This window comes from Neophocaena asiaeorientalis, unplaced genomic scaffold, assembly GCF_003031525.2.
Source record: "Neophocaena asiaeorientalis asiaeorientalis breed wild unplaced genomic scaffold, Neophocaena_asiaeorientalis_V1.1 scaffold492, whole genome shotgun sequence".
Lineage (NCBI taxonomy): Eukaryota > Metazoa > Chordata > Mammalia > Artiodactyla > Phocoenidae > Neophocaena > Neophocaena asiaeorientalis.
The window spans coordinates 719,513-742,736 of NW_020171985.1; the positions used below are offsets into that span (position 1 = coordinate 719,513).

The 23,224-nt window shown below is 45.4% G+C and overlaps 1 protein-coding gene across 1 annotated transcript in view; it reads right to left on the reverse strand.

Annotated features, from left to right (window-relative positions):
- Positions 1 to 22,990, reverse strand: part of GRIA3 (glutamate ionotropic receptor AMPA type subunit 3) — a 278,754-nt gene extending 255,764 nt beyond the window's left edge. The window contains exons 1-2 of the mRNA XM_024747199.1: positions 22,891 to 22,990; positions 21,568 to 21,726 (exon numbers count right to left, since the gene is read on the reverse strand). Coding sequence (XP_024602967.1) covers positions 21,568 to 21,726; positions 22,891 to 22,981 — 250 coding nt within the window. The 5' untranslated portion in view covers positions 22,982 to 22,990. The remainder of the gene's footprint in view (positions 1 to 21,567; positions 21,727 to 22,890) is intronic.
- Between the last annotated feature and the right edge of the window lie 234 nt (positions 22,991 to 23,224).

Genomic DNA, 23,224 nt, shown 5'->3' on the forward strand with positions numbered 1-23,224 from the left:
GAACGGCAGCCAGTGAGCCATCTGCCGAGCATCTCGCTGACGACTCCACTAGCGAAAGAAGCCAGCGACTCTGGAATGTATGCAGGAGGGACACACACCATTAGCTAAGTGACAGGATGAAAGATGGGAAACTTTGCCGGGTCAGAGGAGACAGAAGTGGAAAAGGCAAAGCAGAGCCCATTCTGATTGGAACTTGAAAAGATCCAAGTAATTGCAGCAGGCCAATAGGATGGCAATCTGTGGTGGGTTTCCTCATAGGGATCTTTTTTTCTTTGAAATTACAGGTGGGACAAGGAGAGGAAAGTGACAGGCTAAACGCACAGTAATTTGCCATGCTCTCACATGGAATACATTCTCCAGATCAGTGACGATTTTCCCCTTTAGACACACCAACTCTTGAGCCATTTGAGATGAAGATCTTTCTAAAATGGAAAACCCTCCTCCCTGACTTTTTAAACACAGTAGAGCAGGGGCACACCAAGGTGAGGGTGGCGGGAGTGGTCTGCCCGATGTGCAAACAACAAGAGGGTGCACTGTGTGTAGAGAATTTAAGGAGAGTAATGAATTGTCTAAAAGTACCTTTTATTATCACTATGAACAGGCAGTTCTAAACAGTATTCATGAAAAAAATTCTCCTCCCAGCTGGGATGTACCTCTCCCATCATCCTTTCCCCATGGTACACCAGTGCAGTAGAATCAACACAATTCCATTTGCCACTGATAGTTCTGGGTCTTTATTGGGAGCTCCAGCTCCGGTGCTGGCTGTGTTGTCCGTGAGGCTATTTGGCCTCTCAGGCCCACGGGTCCCTGCACTAAGTAGCCCCAGGCTGCTGTACCTTTATGACGGGTGATTCTGCGTGCTGTTCCCTCACTGTCAACTGTCACATTTCAGTATGCCTGCTTCTAGGAGCACCCCATTTCTAATATGTTATCTTTAGTAACCTAAGAAGTATCGAACGTTGTCAGCCTCACAGCGAGAGAGGAGATAGAAGGCTATGAAAATAGAAGACTAAAAGCACAGTAGTCTGTATCCTCTGCATAATAAGGCGTGGGATGCATTATAGAAAGTTTTTCTTTAAAAATGGTTAAAATAAAAATAGCACTTGCACTGCTGAAAGATGTGTGCTTCAATTATCTGGAAAAATAGCTTAGATGGAACCTTTACAATGCTAGTTAAATGGAGACATCATGGTGAATGGGAAGAGCATAAGATTAGGAGACAGATTTGGGTCCTGACCCAGCCACTTACTGGTAACAGTGCTTTAAGTTTTCTGAGCCTCAGTTTCTTTAACTGTGAAAGCGGTATAGTCATAATAGCTACCTTGCCTACCTTACTGTGAAGTGGATTTTCCACCAGCCATCATCCTGGTAAAGTGCCACGTGTCAGTACAGGCCACCGTGTCTGTCACCCTCCCGCATGCCTGGTAAACCTTGAGGGATGATCTCTGTCTCTCTACTTCCTTACTCGGTCCATTAAGCTCTTAAGACATAGATATGTTCATACACGTATCCCAATTAATTACTTGGGTCTTTTCCCCCAAAGATTGAGGGCTTCTCATGCAGAAGAGCCTAAGAAGAGCAACTACCTTTAGGTAACCTGTGTAAGATGAGCTATGGGGTTTCCAGGTCAAAGTTGACACTCTTGACCAGGGTCAAGTGGAACCGTATGAAGAGAATCGGATTCTCCATACCATCTGCTCCCACCTCCCTGTCATCCCCCAAATGCGCAGCCACACAACAGAAGAAAGGGCTTGAGGAATAAAGGAATGGTACTTTATTAACCTTCCTTGTAATTTCATCATCTTTTTTCAACATCTTTATTGGAGTATAATTGCTTTACAATGGTGTGTTAGTTTCTGTTTTATAACAAAGTGCATCAACTATACATATTTCATCGTCTTTGATGCCACCCCATCTCAACTTCATCTTGTTATTTTATCTCAAAAGGGCAGCTCCTCCTGTCTCTACAGTGAGTTTGGTCTCCACCTGCCATCTTCCAGCTGCACACACCCAGGCTGAGCCTCTCTCTTTGTCCTCTCTCCGTGGGGCTCGCTCAGTGAGAACCCAAAAAGGGAGAGGAGATGGTGGCAACTTTAGCGGCCTTGTTCTCACCTCACAGCTTAACTTGACGCGCTGAACAGGAAAGGTAACACATTGCTCAGCACTACGAGTGAATGAGCCACATCAAGGAGTGACCTTTCGGGTCCTCCCTCTCTGTCAGCCTCCCTGCAGGATCCCCATAGGTCCGGCTGGCTCTGCAGGGAGTTGAAAGTACCATCCATCCTAGTAGTATGATTCAGAGGGTAACCCAAATGCCACCAGAAAATAGCTTTCTTGGGCTTCCCTGGTGGCACAGTGGTTGAGAGTCCGCCTGCCGATGCAGGGGACACGGGTTCATGCCCCGGTCCGGGAAGATAGTTGCCCTGTGAAGTTTCTGGAATGCCCCTGTTTATTTGCAAATATGCTGTTAGAGGGCCCAAAACACAGGGGCTCTGAAAAGCCGAATCATTTGCCACTGCTTAAACGTTATGGCCTTGATTATTAGCTCAATATTGATGGATTTACTGGTTTTGATTTCTACCTCAACATCTATTTAGTGGAGAGTAGAGAAGTATGCCCACTGGTGGCAGCATTAACTACGTGCTGGGCCTTGTGCTGAGCATTTGATGTGAATTCTGTCCTTCAATCCTGACAGGCACCCTGGAAGGGAGGCAGTATTGTAACTGTCAGCCCACAGATGAAACAGAAGCACAGAGTGTCTAGGTACCTTGCTGAAGGTCACATAGCCGGCAGTGGCAGAACCAGAATTCTAACTCAGGTCAGCTCTAGCTGTAAAGCCCACGCAGTGTTGCCTTTAACACTTGGAACCCGAACTTGCCTACTGCACTGAACCAAACCAAAGCCCCATACAGAACCAGTTCTACCTCCTTACAAGGCAGCTGGAGGCTTGAAGAGTGGGAGAGGCCAGGAGATATAAATCCCATTGCACCGCTCTCTGCTGTGGTGCCAGTCTCGAGTGAGACATCTCGGTGGAGTCTGGGACATGTTCATAGCATCCTGGAGGCCCTGAGCTCCTGAGCAAAGGAGGGCAAGGCAAGGTGCTGAGCCGCTCCAAAACCCTCCAAGGGAACATTGTGATATCATCTGAATTAAATGTATTTGAAGCTGGAAGAGACCTTTGGGGGTCACCTCGTCTAATGCCCTTACTTTACAAATGGGAAAAGGTGAGGCCCAGAGAGAGGCAATCGCATAGCTAGTTAGTAGTGACAGGGCAAGGGCAAGGTTTTTTCTTCCATAACATATTGCCTCCTTATGTGTGTGGAAGAATTTAACTCTGAACAAACCAGAGGTTTTAGCAACTCAGTTTGAGCCAACCAACCCTAAATATCACTTTTTTTTCCCTCTAGCTTAATTGGAAAACACAATCACAATTCTGAGGTCATATCTTCAGGACTCATTCACTAAGGCTGGCAGAGGATCTGGTTGTCCTGACTGATTTTGAGCTCAGAGATTAAAGATGTACCCAAACAGCAGGAATGTACTGAACCTTCTCTGACTGTATTTGTATTTTCAGCTGCCACCAACTCTGGGCTAAGGGGTTCCATATGTTTACTTCCCATTGTGTAAAGTAGGCCTGCCTTTGACTTGTCTGAGATGTGTTCCTTTCCAGTTTTCAAGGGGAGCCCCTTGTTCTAGCATAAGAGGGCTTGAGAAGCAAGGTCATTTTACCTTTCCATCCATCTTACTGATTTCAGACTATGGCCACTTACTCCAGACACAGGAGGCCCAATTTTGGCTGGCCTTCACCTGGTGAACATTTTACGCGCAGCAGCCAGCGATCGCTGCCGCAGGATAGAGAGCTTTTAACAGCTTTCTTCTCCCTTCCCCCAGTGCTTCCTGGCCAAGGCAGGGAGCCCCTCCGTGCAGGAGCTGTGTGGAGGACAAGCTGAGGGTCAGCTGCCTCTGGCAGTAGGGTCTCCTTCAGCTGACGGGAGGATGGATTGCACTTGAGGATTGGGGTAGGGAGTAAACCTTGACGGACTCTGTCCGGGCCACAGTGGCAGCCGGGGAAGGCAGCCAAAATTCCGCAGCTAAGAATAGTGAGACCTCATTTGGGTTTATCGTATTAACACATTTCACACTACATTTCTTAACGGGCTGCCTTGTTGGATGGCATTTTTAGTCACCTTTGGAGCCTGCTATTGAAAAACTCCTTTCTTGTTTCTTTTTTAAATAACCTTCTGTGGTGTTGAACTTGAAAAGGTTGTCAGATGGGAGTGTTTATGTGCTCTCATCTCAGCTAAAATAGCGTAAAGATGAAAGTATCCAACACATATATTTACCGAGTACCTGGAGGGATATAATTCAGGGGATGCAGCAATAATCTCAGCTGCCATCAGCGCTGAAGCTCCTGCTTGATGTGGGCTGTGTGCCTGCCAGCATCAAACAAATAGTCCTCTGGCCATAATCAATTTACTTCATTCAAACAATTGGCAATTTCATCTGCTTTACCAAGTTTTTCAAAATCACACAACTGAGGACTGACTGCAAAGATAAATATTAACGGTCAAAGAAAGGCCATCTGCTGTTCCGGTCATTCTGGGGACAACAGAAGTCCCTTGGGAACCTGGCCAACTCTGAGGGCACTCACCCACCTGACTGAGATGCCCCCTCCCATCACCTTCTTGCCCCCTTTCTCTCCCTTAGCTGGAATAAGGTTGGCATTTAAAAATATAGTAGAGCTATGCTATTCAGGGTTTGTCCTTGCAATAAACCCCCAATTAATCAGTTGCTACCTACATGACTTCCACAAATAACCGGATTTTTTCCTTATCCCTTCTTAGACAAAGGTCAATAAAGAAAGAGCTGCAGTGACTGCTTTAGGACTCTGCTCAGGAAATCAGGAGACCTGAGTCCTAGTCCCATTTCTGGGACTAGCTCTGTGACCTCAAGCTCTCTCATCTCTGAATCATTTTTCTTATAACATTAAGATGTTGGGCTAGATGATCTATAAGGTTCCTTCTCTCTCCAATAGTCACTATTTCCCATACGAGAGGTTCAATTTTAGAAACATCTTTCCAGGCTCCGGATATTCAGCCTGGTCTCCTGTACCTTCTGCATCGCTAGTCCTACCTACAACAACCATACATCACATCTTACTTTACATATCTAACAATCATCCTTGACTTCATAGTTTTCAAAGCACCTTCACATTCATTCTCTCATTTGATCCTCATAAAATTCCTGTAAGGTGCACAGCTCAGGTATTATTATTCCCATTTTGTAGATGAAGAAACTGAGACCTAGACAAGTAAAAGAACTCATGCAAGGTCATTGGGCCAGAAAACAGCAGAGAGGGAACAAGAAGCCAGGTATTCTGACTGCAAGTCTGGTCCTTTATTCCTTTGACAAGGAATGTAATATATATGATATTATATAATATTAATAATGGCAACTAATATTTGTTGAGTGCTCACTATATACCAAGCACTTTCCACATATTTTATCATTTAATTTTTACCACAACCTCATGAGGTGGGCACTACCATTTCCCCCATTTGTCAGACAGAAAAACTGAGGCTTGGAGCGGTTAAGCTCCTCACCCTTGGCTATACAACTAGAAAGTGATGGATCCAAGATTTGAGCCCAGAGAGTCTGACTTCTGAGCATAACCGCTATTGCTATACTGCTTGTCTTGAGTTATATAACATGTACCTTAAAGAGGTTGGAATGTCAAGTTCTCACTTTGGTTGCCCAATCTGCTGGAAGAATAATGGTCATTCCAGAAATGTCAAGGCAACAAATCAGTAAGCAAGTATTTATTAAATATTTACTGTATGTTCGGACATGTGCTAGGATGCAGATATGACAGGAAGTTGGGGCATAATTATAAACCTCAGTGAACTGGAATCCACCTAAATGCACAAAATTGGGTGATGGTTATAAATCATTGCATATATATATATGTATATATGTATATAACAAAATGACACTGTGATACAATAATTGGGTGATGGTTATAAATCATTGCATATATATATATGTATATGTATATAACAAAATGACACTGTGATACAATAATTTATAGACATTTAAAAAATCAAATTTTCAAAGAACATTTAAGAGGTCCAGAAAAATGTTCCCTGTTACAATATAAAGTAAGAAGGCAGGATACAAATCTGTACATATGGTAAAACCCAATTTGGGTGATTTTTTTTACTCTACTTGGACAATTTTTCTTATTTTTTTGAATTCTTTTTTACAATGAGCAAGAATTAAGTTTACATTTTAACTTCTATCATCATGAAAAATGTTCTACATTTAAAAAATCTAGTTGAGGTACTATGACTTATATACATGAAACAATTAGAGAAGAAAAAGATATGAGTAAATGGTAACATAATAAAATTTGTAGTGTTGCTTTAGTACAACACCTGCTGTTACAAAATATGGTGGCAAAGACCCTGCTCTGGGAATCTGGCAGTCTAGATTCTCATCTTGCTTCTACCACTAGGGAGATGCATCACCTTTGGCAAACCCCTTCTCCTTTCTTGGCCTCACTTTCCTCATCCACAAAGTGAGGTAGTTGGACTAGAGCTACTTGATCTATCTCCAATAGTCTGTGATCTATAACAGGATTTCAGGAGTTTGTTTTGCTCACCCTGACTATAAATCAGAGGATGGGAAAATGACAGGTTAACGTTGGAGGCACTAAATGGAAGATACCATTAACTGTGGTCCCTGAAACTCATGCTTTACTGCGTTTCCAATTCACTTGCTGTGAATTTATTCTTCCTCTCTGCCACCTATTTAAAAAAGACAGGACTGACATTATTTTCATATATAACATCATTATGTAGCAGTGAACGTTAAAAGAAGAAGGATTATGTTGGGAAGGCATCTTAGGGAAGTGCCAAGAGTTAGATGGCCTGCATCATAATCTCAGCTCAGCCATTTACTGGCTGTGTGACCTTGGGCAAGTCATTTAGCCTCTCTGTTCCTTAGTTTCCTCACCTGAGAGAAAAAAAGTCAGTGATCCCATGAGGCAACCTAGCAGTGGGCTTATATAGGAAATGAGAAGAGAAGGTGATGCAGGTGGAGCAAGGGCACCCTGGGATATGAAGGAAAAAAAATGCTTTTGGTCATCACCCAGGTTTGGGCCTGCTGGAGACAGCATGCTGGTAGATCAGGCCAGCATACCGAGGAGAGGGCAAGAAAAAGACTGCATTGCCTAGTGGTCCTCAGCAGGATCCTTACTAGTGAGTCTGTGCTTATGGAGCAGAGCACTTAACCTCTGCTCTGGAGAGAACAGAGACTGAAATGCTGGAAAATCACATTAGCAAAATTTCTCTTTTAACCTTTTGCATGTCTCCTTCCTATGCTATTTTTGGTCTGACTTAGGCAAGCAATATCAAAAGAAGAAAATCCATCCACTCAAATTGATATGCTCTAAACTACCATCTGTATATCATCCTTAATTAAAAGAACTCAGAAAAATCATGGCTGGGAGAGCTCAACTGGCCTCACATTTTTCCTTGTCTAAGTGAAGATTCCAGGATCCACTGTTCCACTCTCCCACTTTCGAACACATTATAGACTTTACATTTGAAAAAGGTTGTTCTTTCCTTCCAGCCAGCAAGTGCCAAGGTTATCATATCCGTGTTGCTTTATCCCAAGCATATCTTGTTCAGACAAAAAAATTGAAGAGATCATGTCTCTCTAGACAATTTCACTCAATGACGGCATGATTAAACATAGTGGTGTGTATTCTCTGGCTTTTTTGGGCATCAAGTCAATTGTTTCTTTCTGCTTTACTTTGCCCCAAAGCGAATCCTTTATGCCTGAGGCAGCATTGTGAGTACTCAAAGATAACCCCATCTGGCCTGGTTCCAGCTACAGATTCAGAGGGTAAAAATTAGTTTGCAGGGCTTTAGGGATGGCCATAGATGGGAAGAATCTATTGTTCAGTTTGGTTTTGATGAATTCTATTCCTTTCTTCCACTTACCAACCACCTCAGTACTCTGTGTTAATAATAGCTACCATTTATTTTATTTTATTTTATTTATTTTATTTATTTTTGCGGTACGCGAGCCTCTCACTGCTGTGGCCTCTCCCGTTGCGGAGCACAGGCTCCGGACGCGCAGGCTCAGTGGCCATGGCTCACGGGCCCAGCCGCTCCGTGGCATGCGGGATCTTCCCGGACCGGGGCATGAACCCGTGTCCCCTGCATCGGCAGGCGGACTCTCAACCACTGCGCCACCAGGGAAGCCCATAGCTACCATTTATTGAACACTTACTATACGCCAGGCATCATGGTAAATATTTTACATGGATAATCTCATTTAATCTTCACAACAGCTTTATAAGGTAGTTACTATTATAATCACCTTCATTTCACAAATGAGGAAACTGAGGCTTAGAGAGGTTAAGTAATTTGCCCAAGGTCACACAGCTAGTAAGCGACAGAGCTAAGATTCAAATGCAGGCAGTCCAGTTTAGAGCCATTCCTTGCCCTCTGATTGCTCCCAAACTAAGTAGGAGAAACAGCCTTCTACTAGGCAAGGGTCAAACAGCAACACCTTGCTCCAGAGAATTAGGTGCCAAACCCAAGGGCCAGGAGTGAGTGTAAAGAGCTGGGCAGCTCCAGTTCTCTTTACCCAGGAGAGAGCTCAACTTTCCTCATTGTTCTCAACTTCTCCTTATACTCTACAGATCTACAGGCAGTAGAGGGAAGAACTGGGGACAGCAAGAGTTAGGACTGGCAGAAACCAGGAGATCAAAGGACACTCTTAGTAACTCTTGCACAAAGTGGATCGAACTCTTGTAAGAGGCTGTGATATTTAGTCAAAGGGTGGACTAGACTCAGAGATGTGCCAGAAGTGGATTTCCATTGAGTTGTCAACGTCTGAATGGCAAGATACTAAAGTGATTGTCAAATGCTAAGTGTCACCAGGAAATGGGAAAGCCCAGGGGAAGATGTATGCCATGTGTATGTGCCAGGGCAGTGCTCGCTCTACAGGAGAATGGGCAGTATGAAGTGCCTCAACCCTCAGCCCCCTGGGGGCTCTTGACTCCAGGACCCATGGAGAAATCTCACTAATGCCCAGGGAAATGAAGGCGCTTCCTCTGGGGAGGCCCTGAGCAGTTCCTGGCTGCTCTTCCTTGTGTCCCTCCGTGGGCAGCTCCATTTCTAAGAGAAGCTCCAGGGCCTTGCTGAAGAGCCAGTCCACTGGGTGCTTGGCCCAAGTGTTTCCTCCTGAATCAACTGTCAGAGGACATGTGGATGCCTCCTGAGCCTTTCAGAAGTCGGGGGGGACTACTTGTGTACTGTTTGGATACTGGATTGTCACAAAAGAACAGAAAGGATGATTCATTGTGTGACTGGCAGCAGATGGAACTGGAGATGAAGAACTTATTTGGGGAAGAAGCCTCTAAGTCTTCCCTTAAGACTTAGACTTCCCTTAAGACTTCCCTTCCTCTAAGACTCTAAGGACTTCCCTCTAAGTCCTTCAATTATGCAGAAAAATGCATCTCAGAGTTTTTGATCACAGAATATCTGAGTAGCTGTCGCTCACAAGAGGCAAACTGGGTGGGCAAATTTGGATGCATGGGTGAGAGGTGTAGGGGGTCACGGTGGTGGGCTGCTGATCTGAAGGTGTGCCATGGTGCCTTTCTTGGCAGAAGAAAATAATCTTGGGTTTGGGGCAGAGCTGAGAACTGTAAAACAACCTCAGAGGGCAGCTACTCAGGAAGGAAATCTGGTCTGTAGAGTGACAAGAGATTTTACTTTTCAAATGAAACTACATTTCTGTTTTTAGGACAGAAAGCTCAAAGGATTTTAAACTAATGATTATGTTGATAATAATAATATCCAATATGCGCCAGGCATTACTCTAAGTACTTTATGTGGATTTGTGAATTATCTCATTTAAAACTCTCAATAACCCTATGAGGTGAGGATTATTATTATCCCCACTTTATAATTGGGAAATCAGGCACAATCAAGTTAAGTAACTTGCCCCAAGGTCCCACATCTAGTAAGTGGAAGAGCTACGACGCAAACAAGAGTAAGCCACAACTGGCTGCAGGTACTGTCCATTGGTTTCAAGGATTCAGTAGTTTCATCACAGTCTTATAAAGGCAGAGAATAGATGAACATGATGAGAAGTTTCTAGATGTAGGAGAAGAATCTGAGGGGCTTCATTTTGGATGGTCTTTTCTCAGTAAGCAATGAAGTGAGACTGTTACTAGACACGGAGGTGGTAGGATTTGGACGAGAGTGAATGATGGGATGTAAAAAGTGGCAGCCTCCGCAGAGATCACCCAGATGAATCTCCTCATTTTAGAAATGATAAAAACTAGAACCGGAGAACGGAGTGGCTTGTCCAAGGTCATCCAGGCAGTGGGTGGCAGAGTTGAGACTGGAACCCAGATCTCCTAATTCTTGCTCCATTGCTCATTCCGCTCTACCCCACACCCCCTGCAGTTTTAACTGCTTCCCAAGGCCGTAAGAAACACGGTATCTCACATGTTATATTCTCTGTAAATGATTTTACAAGACTTCAGCATAACTTGTGCGATATATATGTGGGTTGTTTGGTCTGAATCAACACCCTTGGGGTGGTCTCAGTTACCCTTATTGGGAAATACAAAGTGCAGGAGTGGTTATCTGGCATTTAATAATTCTAATCAAGAAGTGGTTCTGCAAGCACTTCACATATCTTTATCTTCAATGGACACCAGAGACTTTGTTAATTAACATGAAATTTCTCATTGGTGAAATCAGTAGTGTTTAACATATGTGGGTTGGCTAGACATATGGTAGAGGTGTTCCCAAACTAGCAGAAAGCAGATATAAGGGTCTAACAAGCTCTATAGCGTTATCCCTTGGAATGGTACCCTCGGCTTAATTTGTAAATAGTCCCGTGGGCAGCCACTAATGGGGATCCTTGATTAGCTGCATCCTACTACCAGGGTATTGTTTTGTCTGCCTCAAGTGAGCCTTCGTGCAAGGTGGTGTTGGCGCACCTGAAAGGAAAGGGAGCTGGACTTGACTGAGCCTACAGGACAGGCTGTCCAATTATTTTTATGCCTGCTTGCCATTATTTTAATGAGAAAAAAGAATTTTGTATGAGGTTTACTTTTACACCTGGTAGTGAGGTTATGGGGAGAAGACCTATAGCCCTCACTCCAACGATGACTGGTTATTGGTATCCGATGAAGTATACCTAATGATTGTGAATGACCAGTTGGCTTCTGTCAGTTTACAACTCCAAGCAACTAACTATACATCTCTATTTTGGACCCCTGTCTAAAGTTGGTGAGCCTCTGTCCCGGGGTGTGTGGGGCGGCTCCTACCCTGGGTGAATGCTGACAGAGCCTTACTTGACCCAGCGGCCTCCCAGTTGTAGACCTGGGATTTGCATGTACCAGAATCTAAGCCGTTTCCCCCATAGCACCATCCAGAAGTACCTCTTTTGGCCTGCCGAGCACTTGCTAATGACTGTGCCAGCGTCCTGACCTTGCCGCAGGCCTCAGCATTGCCTGGGAGAAGATTAGAGTTGAGCTGGCACTCAACCGTGAAAGGCCACTGGATATACAGTGTATGCATGTAAGGCCAAAAGGACAAAGGAGGGAAAGTTCTGCCATATTGAGGTACCTTGATGGAACACGAAGAAGAAAAAGTCAAAATAGGATTTTTACTAAGCAGAGATTTTTCTCTTTGTTTTTTTCAGTTAATAGAGCTTCCCTCAGCCAGTAACTTAGCTGCCAGAGGGAGGTGGACGGGGTGGTGAAGAGGTCCGAAACTTGCACCTTCCACCTCCTACCACCCCAAGTCCTGTTGCAGACGTTTTGTTTGTCCCACAGCGGTTTACAGCGTTGCTTTTGAATGTATTCAGGCAGCGACCTAGAGTCTCCAGATTGCCACAGGCCCCACCACTCCATACCTGCCCAGTTTCCACATTTATGTGATCCACCTGGCCTCTGTCATCATCTGTGATTTCAGCCCCAGTTGAAATTGAGTGCAGACTCTAGAGACAGGAAGATCTCAGGTAGAACCCTGACGCCACTAATTAGCTAGCTGCGTGACCTTGAGCTAGTTGCTTATATATATTTTGAACCCGCTCTGATTCCTCTTTTATAAAATGGGGATGAGAGTAGCTCCTTTCCTGCAATGTTGTGATTATTCCATGAGATAAGGCATGTACCATGCTTAGTGCGGTGTCTTCCACGCGGCAGAGGTTCAGTGAATGGTAGTTATTATTTCAGCCCTACTGTTAAATTTGTTGATAGCAGGGATGGCACAATGAATGCTATATAAACTGATTGCAGTGCGTCTGTTTTTAACAAATGGGTTGGCACTTGACATGACATCTAGTTTGTAGCATGGCGAAGGACCAATCATTAGCTAACAAGCAAAGAAGGGAAGAAGCATTGTCAAAATGTAAATCATTTCCTTGTCTCTATTTACCATCTCAAAGAACATTTTTGCTTTGTTTACCTCAGAGACTGTGACTTGAGGTTAATCTCTTAGTTCTTTCAAGTCTTGAATTTCCGATCTGAGAGCCAAAGTCACTAATGCTTGCATGGGCTGATAGCACCTCACTTACTTACAGAAGTAATGTGTGTGAAAGTGCCTGGTACAATGCCTGGTGCTTAGTGGGCGCTCAGCAAATACTCAGTATGAATCCATATGTCTCTGTTTGCACGACCAGGGCTAATTAAACTAGTGATTCCCAAATTGTGTGTGCATTAGAATCACCCACGGAGCTTGTCAAAAAGGCCTATCCTTATATTTTCTGATTTAATATATCTGGAGTGTAACCTATAGGAATTCAGATGTTTAACAAGCATCTCTGGTGATTCTGCTGCAAGTGGTCTAATTCAAGAAAAACTGTTTTAAAATAACCAAATCGCCTTGGAAATAGCAATAAGGTATAAGAACATTGGAGAATCTATTACAGGTTCTGGCTGAATGTGGATGTTAGTGGCCTTTCTACCTTAAATTTACAAAGGTGTTCATCCATACAGAAACCCATACCCACATCCACGCAGTGATTCCTCTGTGGGCTGGGTCCTGCATCTCTTCCTGTCTCATCCATTACTGGTACCCAGATCCCTGTCTGGGTGGCAGCAGGGATGAGGGCCCTGACTGCAATGAGTAACTGGCAAGGTAGATCAGTCAATCACAGATAACTGAAAGGGGACTATTTTTGATGGCAACGTTTTTTAAAAGGTTAAAAAGAATCCTCACCAACCCCCCCGTCACAAACTGATTATACTTCTGAAAATATCCCACAGTAATTATGGGGAAACCAGAGACTGAGATCATCTGTTGCAACAAAGAACCAGCACGGAAGAGGCAGCAAGCCCACTACCATCGGAAAGTTGTGACTTGGAGGGTTAAAAGCAACTAAAATCTTAGCGAATAAACTACCAGATTTTATCTATGGAGAAGATCAAATGTTGCAAACCAGGTGAAGTGTGTTTGAGGGACTCTTCCTCAAGGGTCTCCCACTGCCCCCTGAATGCCCACCATCCATCTGGCACCCCACTTTCTTGGGCTGGTCCCTTGTTCTGGGTCACTTACCCGTCTTGCAAAACCTCCTCTGAGGATCCTGCAAGGTAACAGGTGGTAATCTCATCAAAGAATTCTGGTCAGAATAGTAATGGCTGATAAGGATTTAACTCATCCCCTTCCAGAGAAAGCATGCTTGCATTTTAGCACAGGTCTTCGGTGCCGTAACACCAACAAATGAATCTGTGGAATTTCAGACTAATGGCAGGCTGTTGGGGGGCAATATCTGGGGTAATAGGGTGCCATTTGGCAGTCCTCAAATGACACTGGGTAAGCTTTCAATGGCTACTCTGGAGCAGTCCTCAGCTCAAATATGTTAGAAAGTGACACCACTTCCCCTCCCTTCCCTCTAGACCTCAATGAGTGTCTGGCACTGGCCTGGAAAATGGAGTCAAATTTTCAGGTTCTTAGGGAACCAGACAGAATTCGGGTTGTGTTGTACATGTTTCTAACCCTGTTGAAGGGAAGTCAGACAGCTGAGGAACAGATTCTACATGCCCCCTTCTGGCATGCCTTGACCTAGAGAAGCAAAGTGGAAAGGCAGTTGGAACTGCATGCCAACCGTAGCTCCCTTGGGCAGGTTGTTTCTAAAAGGGACACTTTGGGGTGTGGCAAGAAGCCAAGATACTGTCAGCCTGGCTCATGAGCTACCTCCTCTCTCAGGCTGACTTCCAGTCTCCATTCCAATTCCCTACGAAAAGCAGCTCTAAGTAGATGCTCTCATCAGACACCTACAGACATGGCTGAAACGAACACAGGGTGGTTAGGAGTACGATATGTATGATATGACATCGTTGAGTCAGAATGAGCCAGATGTGTCTCTTATAGAGCTTTCTTTGAAAGGCATGTGGGTAAGAGCTTGTCTGGGAGAGACTTTTTCTTTGGTAATCACAGTCTCCCTGCAAAGAGTGGTTTGAGTACCAGCGGTATTGGCATCACCTGGGAGCTCGCTAGAAATGCAAATTTTTGGACGCTGAAGTCCTATTGAATCAGAATCTTCATTTTAACAAGATCCCCAGGCCACTGGTGTGCACATGAAAGAAGTGCTGTTCTAGGCTGAATTGTGCCCCTAGGGTTAACGGGTCATGACCAGCTGTGTTTCCTTTCCTCACCCTTATCCTTAACCCCATGCCCCCTTCCAAATAAGGACAAATGACGGTCATGTTGAGGACAAGTGTTAAAGAAGCCAGTGGTAGTTAGGGACTGAGGAGAAGGGAAGTCCAGACAGAGGGCTGTAAACACTTACTTCTCTGACCAAAGCTCAGACAGAGATCCAGAAGGGAGTACAGTAAGTGCCCTACATACCAATGAGTTCCGTTCAGAGAGCGCGTCCATAAGTCAAATTTGTTTGCAAGTCCAACAAAGTTAGCCTAGGTACCCAACTAACATAATCGCCTATATAGTACTGTACTGTAGTAGGTTTAGAATACGTTCGCATCTTTGAAGGTTCGTATGTAGGGGACGTAGCTGTATTCTGCCTCTTTCCACTGGGAGGGAAGCCAGAGTGTACACTTGAGAAAAGGAGAGGGAGGGATGGAGAGAGTGGGGAGGAGACACTGCTCGGCTAGGCTTCCAAGTCCCTCCAGAGGTAGATACTGCCTCATAATCACTGCATTCTATGTGCCATCCCAGGGAAAGAAAGCTTTCAGTCTGAGGCCCAGGTTCGTCACCACCTTTCTCCCCTCTTACGACTTCCTTTCCATGCCAGTGCATCCCCTGCCAATGCCCACACAGGCACCTTCAGACTCTACAGCAGCCTCTTTTTTGGTTTGTTTTTTGGTAGTACATACAAAAAGTTTACACTTTTTAAAGAACCACTTTATTGAGGCATGATTAACATACTCAAAGCTATATATGTTTACTTCTTCAATAAAATGAATCCCTATGACGTTTGGTTGCTTCCCAAATTACCACAAAGACTTTTAAGTTCAACATGGTGAAGCTGTACCTCCCCTATGCCTTGGGTGTACTTACACCAAACCTACCACATGCAGGGACCTTTTGACTTTGACCTATAGAGGTGTTCCCTGACCAGGGGCAGCTGATCTCTGGTTTGGGTAGAGTGAACAGCTACTCTGCACCTCATGTCCAGAAACACCCCCATCTGAGTATCATCTTTCCTTGGAATTGAGGCATTATGGTTCCCAGAGTCCCTGGTTTTAAAGCAAACACCCCCCCCCCAGTCAGGTATATTAGCCCCTTATCAGCCACTTTCAGCAAGACTCTTACATTAGATAAAAAGCCATCACCCTCAAAGGAGAGTAAAGGCCCTGAGGAGGATGGACGAAGGACAGAGATATTCTGATGGGGAAGGAGCATTAGGTCTGGAAAAGTCCAGAGCAGGAAACAGTCCCTAGGTCAGTTTATTGTGGGTGGGATACCAGAATCACAGGCCAGTTGGACACCAGCAAAAGGGCCTGGGCTGGGCAGGCAGAGCAGGAGGGGAAAATGATGGTGAGAGAAGAGGTAGAAGTGAGAAGAGGACTAATTCTGTCCATGTTAACCTTTTGCCAAGTACCGACCCCTTCCGGGGACTGCTGCCGTGGCTCAAGGCTCACCCCACGCACAGGCTGAGGCTATTCGTCACTCTCTGACTGGAGCCCAGACATTTCCCCAGCAGGGAGGGACTTGGTTCTGTGTCTGCACAACTCCCACACTCCCGCTGAAAAATGCCCGGAGCCCCCCACCTGGGGTTTGAATTGCACCCTCCTGTGGACATGTCATCTAATTAGACCCAAAGTATCAAAGCCAAAGGAACAAAGTCAAAACCTGATTTTTTTTTTTAATGGGCCAGGTAAAGTATGCAGATAATTTCCCTGACCTTCGAGAAGATGAAGAGTTTTCTGAAAGGTCCTTCAAAGATATTTCCTGTCTCAATCTAAGAAGTTAAAAGTTAAATCATCTGAATTAGCATGTTTATCCTCCTCCCCCGAAGGTACGAGTTCTACCTTCTAAAATTCTGGCCCGCTCTTAAAATCCATGCTGTCTTTTCATCCTTTGGCCAGTTGTATAAAAATGACAAATCTGTCAGCCACAAAGGAAGACTAATAATGATGCCTCAGAAGCTTCGTTTATTTTTCAATCTGTTAAAATGAAACCAGCCAATCACCTCTGACTACCCATAATAATGAAATTTTAAAATATACCAGGAGCCAAAAACATATAATAGAAACCTCAACCAGCGCCCACTATTCTCATTCAGTCTTGGCAAGTATGGAGGGAAATGCAGAATTAAGAAAACAACCTCGGATAGAGGCAGAAGTGGGGGATGTGAGAAACTAGTCACATTTTAAGGAAAAAAGTTAGAATCGTTGAGAGGAAGAAAAACCGTGGCTTATTTTGCAGTAGGCATAGATGGAGAACCAAGTAGATTTCTTTGTTCCTTCCCCCCAGACCCTTCCTGCCGCCCCACCCCCCACCCCCCTTAGTAGATCACCAGGAAGCCACCTTCTAGGGGAGGTTATACACTTTGCTGGAAGCTCACCTTTACAGCCTGCTGATTGCCATCTATTTTTATGGCCCGAATGAACAGCATCACCTTCCTCCCTCCTCGCCACGTAAAAAATAGATTAAAAAAAAAAAACCATAATAAACCTTGTGAGAAGGTGACTTAAATCTCCGGCGACCTCTTCGTGCTTCAGTAGTCTAAGCCAGCTGGCCAGAGGGGCTGAGAAGTGAGCTAAGCCAGTGAGCTTATGGAAGACTGGCCTGGAGAGAGAGGGAGAGCGGCAAAGCCACAAAGATGGGGGAGCTGGCGGTGGGAGCTGGGGCTATTGACATTGGTTAGCGTGTGAAGATCTGTTTGAAGGCAGGCGCCGTGATACTGTGGGTCCTCACCCTGCTTCCAAAGATCACATGAAAAGAACAAACAAAACCCACCAAAGAGCAGAGAATAGGATCAGGGGAGACATTTCTTTCCCAAATGGACTTAAACAGTTAAATGGATCCTGGCAGTTAGAATAATTAGATAATTTAAATTGTGACTCTGTGGGCAAGAGAGGGAAACCTGTCTCAGCTAAGTACACTTAGTTGGTAGCGAAATGCGCTCAGTTATAAAAGGAGCGTGCTCTCAGTTAGCAGGTATATTTCAAACAGCTTGAAAAAAATGAATGGAATAAAAATTTGCAGCTGATGAGTTACATTTAGCCAGCAAAAGGGATTTTGCCTGGGGCTCCATTACAGCCTGCACTCCTAAATCCCACTCTCAGTCCCACCATCACTATTACGCCTCCATCAACAGATTTTTACTTAAGCCAATGCGTTAAGAGCACAATTCAGTGGTGAATAACCTTTAAGGTTTCATTTGCCTTTTCCTTGCTTCTTGCAAACAGCGCGTAATCCACAAGCACATTTGTTGGCTGTAAAGGTGTACAACAGCAATTTTTGCAATGACAGTGCAGAGAGGGAATATGAGATCTGTGTGCTAATGAGCTGACACTGCAGAGGCTGGGGTGATGTAGTGTGGAGTGCACTACAAGTGCACAGCAGAAAGACACAGGAGGGGACTTCAAGGGAATCGGAGGCATTTCCTGAGGAACCAGGGGAGCAAAGCCACACCAATGGGACTCAGCAGTCCCTTGGTGTTGCCACATTCCCCAAAGCCCTACGATGATCAAATCTGGTTTTTAAAGAACAGACGTGTATACAACTTAAAACGTGTGTAACACCTCTTTTCATAAGTACTGATTATGGGTGTATAGGTGCGTGTGTGTGTGTGTGTGTGTGTGTGTGTGTGTGTGTGTGTGTATGAATGCATGTATCCTGAAATCACAGTATTCACACCGTGCTTCTTTCTGGGGCTACCTAGCCAAACTGAAAAGTAAAGCAGCAAACTCAGTTAATCACTACGAAATAAGAACATGTGCTCCAAATCAGCTGAGTCTCCTCGATAAACTTCAATTCACCTCTGAGCTGAGATCCCAAATGAACCACCTTTCAAAGCCAGAGATGCTTTTATTGGCCTCTTAAGATGCGGATTGAAGGCGGAGTCTGTCTTAAGCAAACCTCTTGGGGGTTGTGCAGAAAAGAATTGGTTGCTGGTGAAGAAGAGTCTTTAAATGACTGATGCCTGGGATTCATTGCAAGCAAACTCTCAGAATACATTGGGGGAGGGGATGCAGAGGGAGAGCAGAGAGCAGGGACACATACAGAAGGCATTACCGTTTGTTTATTTTTGGCATATTTGTTTACCTGCATACCTGTGTCCTCAGAAGTGTGTGCCTGCCGCAAGATTGAGGGTGCAGGAAAGATCATGGAAAGAGATCAATTCTAGTGTTAGGGGAAGCTGAAACTAGGAGTTTTGAATGGGAAGAGGGGAAAGTTTCTTTAATTTTTGCCGTTCTATTCCATATTGAAGCAGACAGGAGAGGTGGGCAAGCAGGTTTGGACTCACCTGGGGTTTTCTCAAATTCTCCCTAGGTCTCCAGGGAGGGGCAGGCCAGAGGATCCAGGGTGTTTTTTTTTTTTTTTCTCTGTGTAATAGTGCAATCCATTGTAAGAATGGAACCAGGGGTCACCTGCCAGGCTCCAGCGCTGAACTAGTATTGTGTGCCGACATCTGTGATATGTGATCTTCACTGCCATGAGAAAAAGAACTCTCAAGGGCAGGGAAAGAAATGAGATACACCTGCAGGGCTTCCCTGGCCCCGTGAAATGATTGTTTTCTGCATTCAGAGACTATCAGACGGTAGTTGGACTAGTCATCTTTCTCATACTAAGATTGTAGGCAGCAGCTGCCAGGAGACAGCTTTGAGATCTGGCCCCCATTCAATGATTGTGACATTCAGAGAGGACTGTTTCGGGGACTGGAGAAGACGACAGCTTTCCTCCTCTGTCTTCTGAGCTGTAAAGTCTGAGTGTGCAACAGGCAGCTGGGTACACATCACTGGTTTCTGGAAATCTCTCCCGTGTGAGTCAGTGTGTGCCTATGTGTGTATTTGGCATAACTAAGGGCAAGGTCCCCTTTTTTGTCTTTCCTGTTGCCCAGTAAGCCACACCCCTTATGCTACACTTTCAAGCCCCCAGCCATAACCCAGCCTTTATAAGCTTGTAAGATGAAGTGTTGTGGACTTACAGCGGTGGCGGGCGGGGAGCGTTGATCAATTTCTTTTCCTTTCACGGTTGTCCCTTTATTGCCCTGAGAGGTAGGGCATTAAGGCAACTCAACACCAATACAGATGACTTAGTGCCTGTTCTCAAACCTGAGCTTTTCACGTGGCAAGGATCATTCCCTGATTGCTCCTTGAGTAGCGTTCTGATGGCCCCGGGCTGGCTAGTGTCAATCTGATTTGACCATAAACAGCAAGACCAAAAACCTTGGAAATTAATCATTCCTGAGAAGTCAATTAGCACTCTTATCTCAGTCAACATCAGTGGAAAGACACTAAAGTGAGTTGAAATAAACATTATTCATTGTTAATAATAATAAATCTGGGTAGTTTCATGTATTTGGTTTTAAATCTGTTCTAATTGATATTTAGGAAGCTGCCTTTGGAATACGGCCTCTTGACAAGATCTCAGGGCTGCAGAATTAAGAGTCAGATGTGTGTTGTAAGTGTGCTGAAGAGACAGGCTGGGATTACCAAAATCAGATGCAAAGTATAGACAGACATTTTGTAACTTTCACACTTAGCTGGAGTTAATAAGCTCCTATTTTTGTCAATGTCGGAAAGCCAAAGAATGTCAAATACAGAGTACCTCAGAACATGTTCATATAAGGATCTGTACCTTCAGCTAAAATTTTCTTAAAGCTGATAACTGTCACAATTTCTTGCAAAGTAATTCACCTCCATCCCCTTGACCCAAGCCTTCAAATCCAAGGAAGCTGTGCCCTTGGAGACCCTTTCAACAGTCTTTGGAAATCACATATCCTTTGAGGCAGAAGAATTTGAAGAAAGTCATATACAAAGTTTCACCCAACCAAATATAAACATCATTCCTCCCCCGAAAGAAAATCAAAAATCAAAAATTCCCAACTATACCAGCCATAAAAGCAAAACATATTTATGCCATCCTCACCCTCATTGTTGTGAAAACTTGTCGTGAAATAAGCTCAGATGAAGAATTATCAGTCTTTCTCATAAAACATTCAAGAAAAACCTGTGTCCAACAGGCTATTAGTCATCTAGGTTCCCGTGGTTTTACTTCTCAAAATGAAATGTCCCCTTTCCACAGGAACAATCACAGGGCACAACTAGCTGTTTCAGAAACTGCTTTGGGGGCTGATGAAATTCTTCCCTTTTGGCATTCGGTTTTCCTGCTGCAAGCCTCCGCCTTCCACCTTTTGCTCTAAGTTAAGAACTGTGTTGTCCCTAACAATGGCGGGGGGTGGGAGCACTTTCTCCCTTCCCCTCAGTTTGCCAGGTGTTCATCACTTGTAATCAGTTTGTAGTCTTATCAGTTCCTATCAGAGCTCTCTCAGTAAGAAAGGTGATATTCTAGGACAGAAAGAGGCCAGGGAACCGAGCCTGATCTGTCCCTCAAGGTCACTTGTTTGCAGAATTTCTCATATTTGGCTCCTATGTATTAAGCGATTGTCAAATTCAGCTCATTCCTACAGCCAGGTGCTAGCTTTAACAGTCAAGTAATGCACATCCTGAATTGACTCAATCAAGAGGCTTCTTTCTTTAATCTCATCTGAAGAAATTTCCCTGAACAACCATGCTATTTTTTCTTTTTTTTTTTTCCAGCCAAAGGAAAAAAAAGGGAGGGGGTTGCGGGGGAGGGAGCACCAGTTTAGCAGGGAGGAAAATGAAACTTTTGCATGAAACATTATTCACAACAGAGTTTTGTGTACTTGCCTTAAGTCCCTCCCTCAGCAGGATCCTCTGGAGTTGATTTATGTCACATGAAACCTGGATTGACTAGAGCCCCTAAAATGTCTACTAAGGCAATCGCCACCCCAGCACTCACGCAGACCCCAAGTCCCACAAGCAAAATGCAAATGAGGTTCCCAGGTCCCAAAAGGAGGAAAAGCAGATCTACTTACAAGCATTAGTCACAGAAAAACTATTGGAAGAATCCAAGTGATCTACGTGGTAATTCAAATGGAAGGGCTTCTCGGTGGTGTTCTGGTTGGTGTTGTATAACTGCACAGCAAAGCGGAAAGCGCTGTGCTCCTGCACCGTGTTTCTCATGAAAAGTCCACCTACAAGCAAAGGGAACCAAGATTTGGCTTGTGTCCCCCCCTCAGGAGTGGTTAGAAATTGGGGAGCTACAGATAGGCGATAACCTCTCAGTGGTACCTGGGTGCATGATCATGATTGATTTTCAACCTGTGTGTCTTTGAAGACTCTTGTGAACTCAAATTTTGGCCAAGAGAAACCTAGTTTTCCTCTAAAGAGTCGGAGGAGAGGCTGGAGAGAAGGGGGAAAGGGGAAAGAGGGAAAAGGAGGCTGCTTTGGGGTAGGACGATGGAACCAAGAGTGGGACTTCGTTCTTTCTCAGGCGGTAGCTTCCTCTCCCCTCTTCCTCCGCTACCTCCCATCTCCACAAGCTGGTTCATCTTTTCGTGGCGCAAAGGGAAAGGTTGGGAAGAAAAACAATTTCATTCCCCCTGCTGCCCCGTCCTGTTCCCCACAGGCCCCCGCTCCCCCATGACAGTACAGGGGCTTTGTTCTGTAATGGCAATAATTCTAACTTCTTGACTAGTAAAGCCGGGGAGAAGCCGAGAGAACTCCCTCCCAGCGCCCGGGAGCCGGGCTCCAGACAGACACAGCGGCAATTCATGAATTCGTGGTCTGCGTGACTTCGCCGCTCGCTGGCTCGGCTTCTAGTCTCACCTCCGCCTCCTACCCCATCCGCCACTGACCTCGGTTGCTGCCCGGGTCTGGGGGAATCCAGGGTGGGCTTCCACCTCCCCCAGCGCTAGCCGGTCTCCCGGGACCCGGAGACGCGGGACAGGGAGCCCCGGACCGGGTTACGCGCCCTGGCGCAGCCAGACAGGAGGCATCACCCTGGGACAACTTCCAGCGGCGGCACGCACGCCATGGCAAAGTCCAGAGCAGCGAGCCGAAAAGCCGTGACTCTTCGCCCGGCTGCAGCCTCTGGCATGCCTCCCCTGCTCCGCTCAGCTCGGAAAACGCGGCAGCCCACCCCGCCAAGCCCCAGGAGATCACCTCTCTGGTTCCCGATGCTCCCCAGACCAGCCAGCTCTCTGAGGCTCAGATCCCTGAGATTCCTGCCCGATCCCCGTCCCCCGTCCCTTCCCAGGCCATGCAGGACAGGGACCCGCGGCCGCAGTAGCCACGCCAGGGCAGTGGTCTCGGGTGCAAGAGAGCCCGGCCCGACCGGCGGGCTGGCTCGCGCTTACCTATGCTGATGGTGTTGGGGAATCCTCCGTGAGAATGACCCAAAAGCCCCAGGACTAAAAAGAAGACCGCCCGGAGCACGCTTTGCCCCATTTTCTTCTGCCTGGCCGTGCTACGCCTAGAACGAAGCTGACAAGAGCATAGGCGCAACTCGGGAGTCTTCAAAATAATAATAGAAAAAGAAAAAGAATTCGCCGGCTCTTTCACCCCCTCCCCTCAACTTGCTCTCTCGCTCACTCTTCCTTTCCACCCCACACTAGTCCTCCTCCACCACCTCCTCTCTTTCTCTCTCTCTCTCTCTCTCTCTCTCTCTCTCTCTCTCTCTCTCTCTCTCTC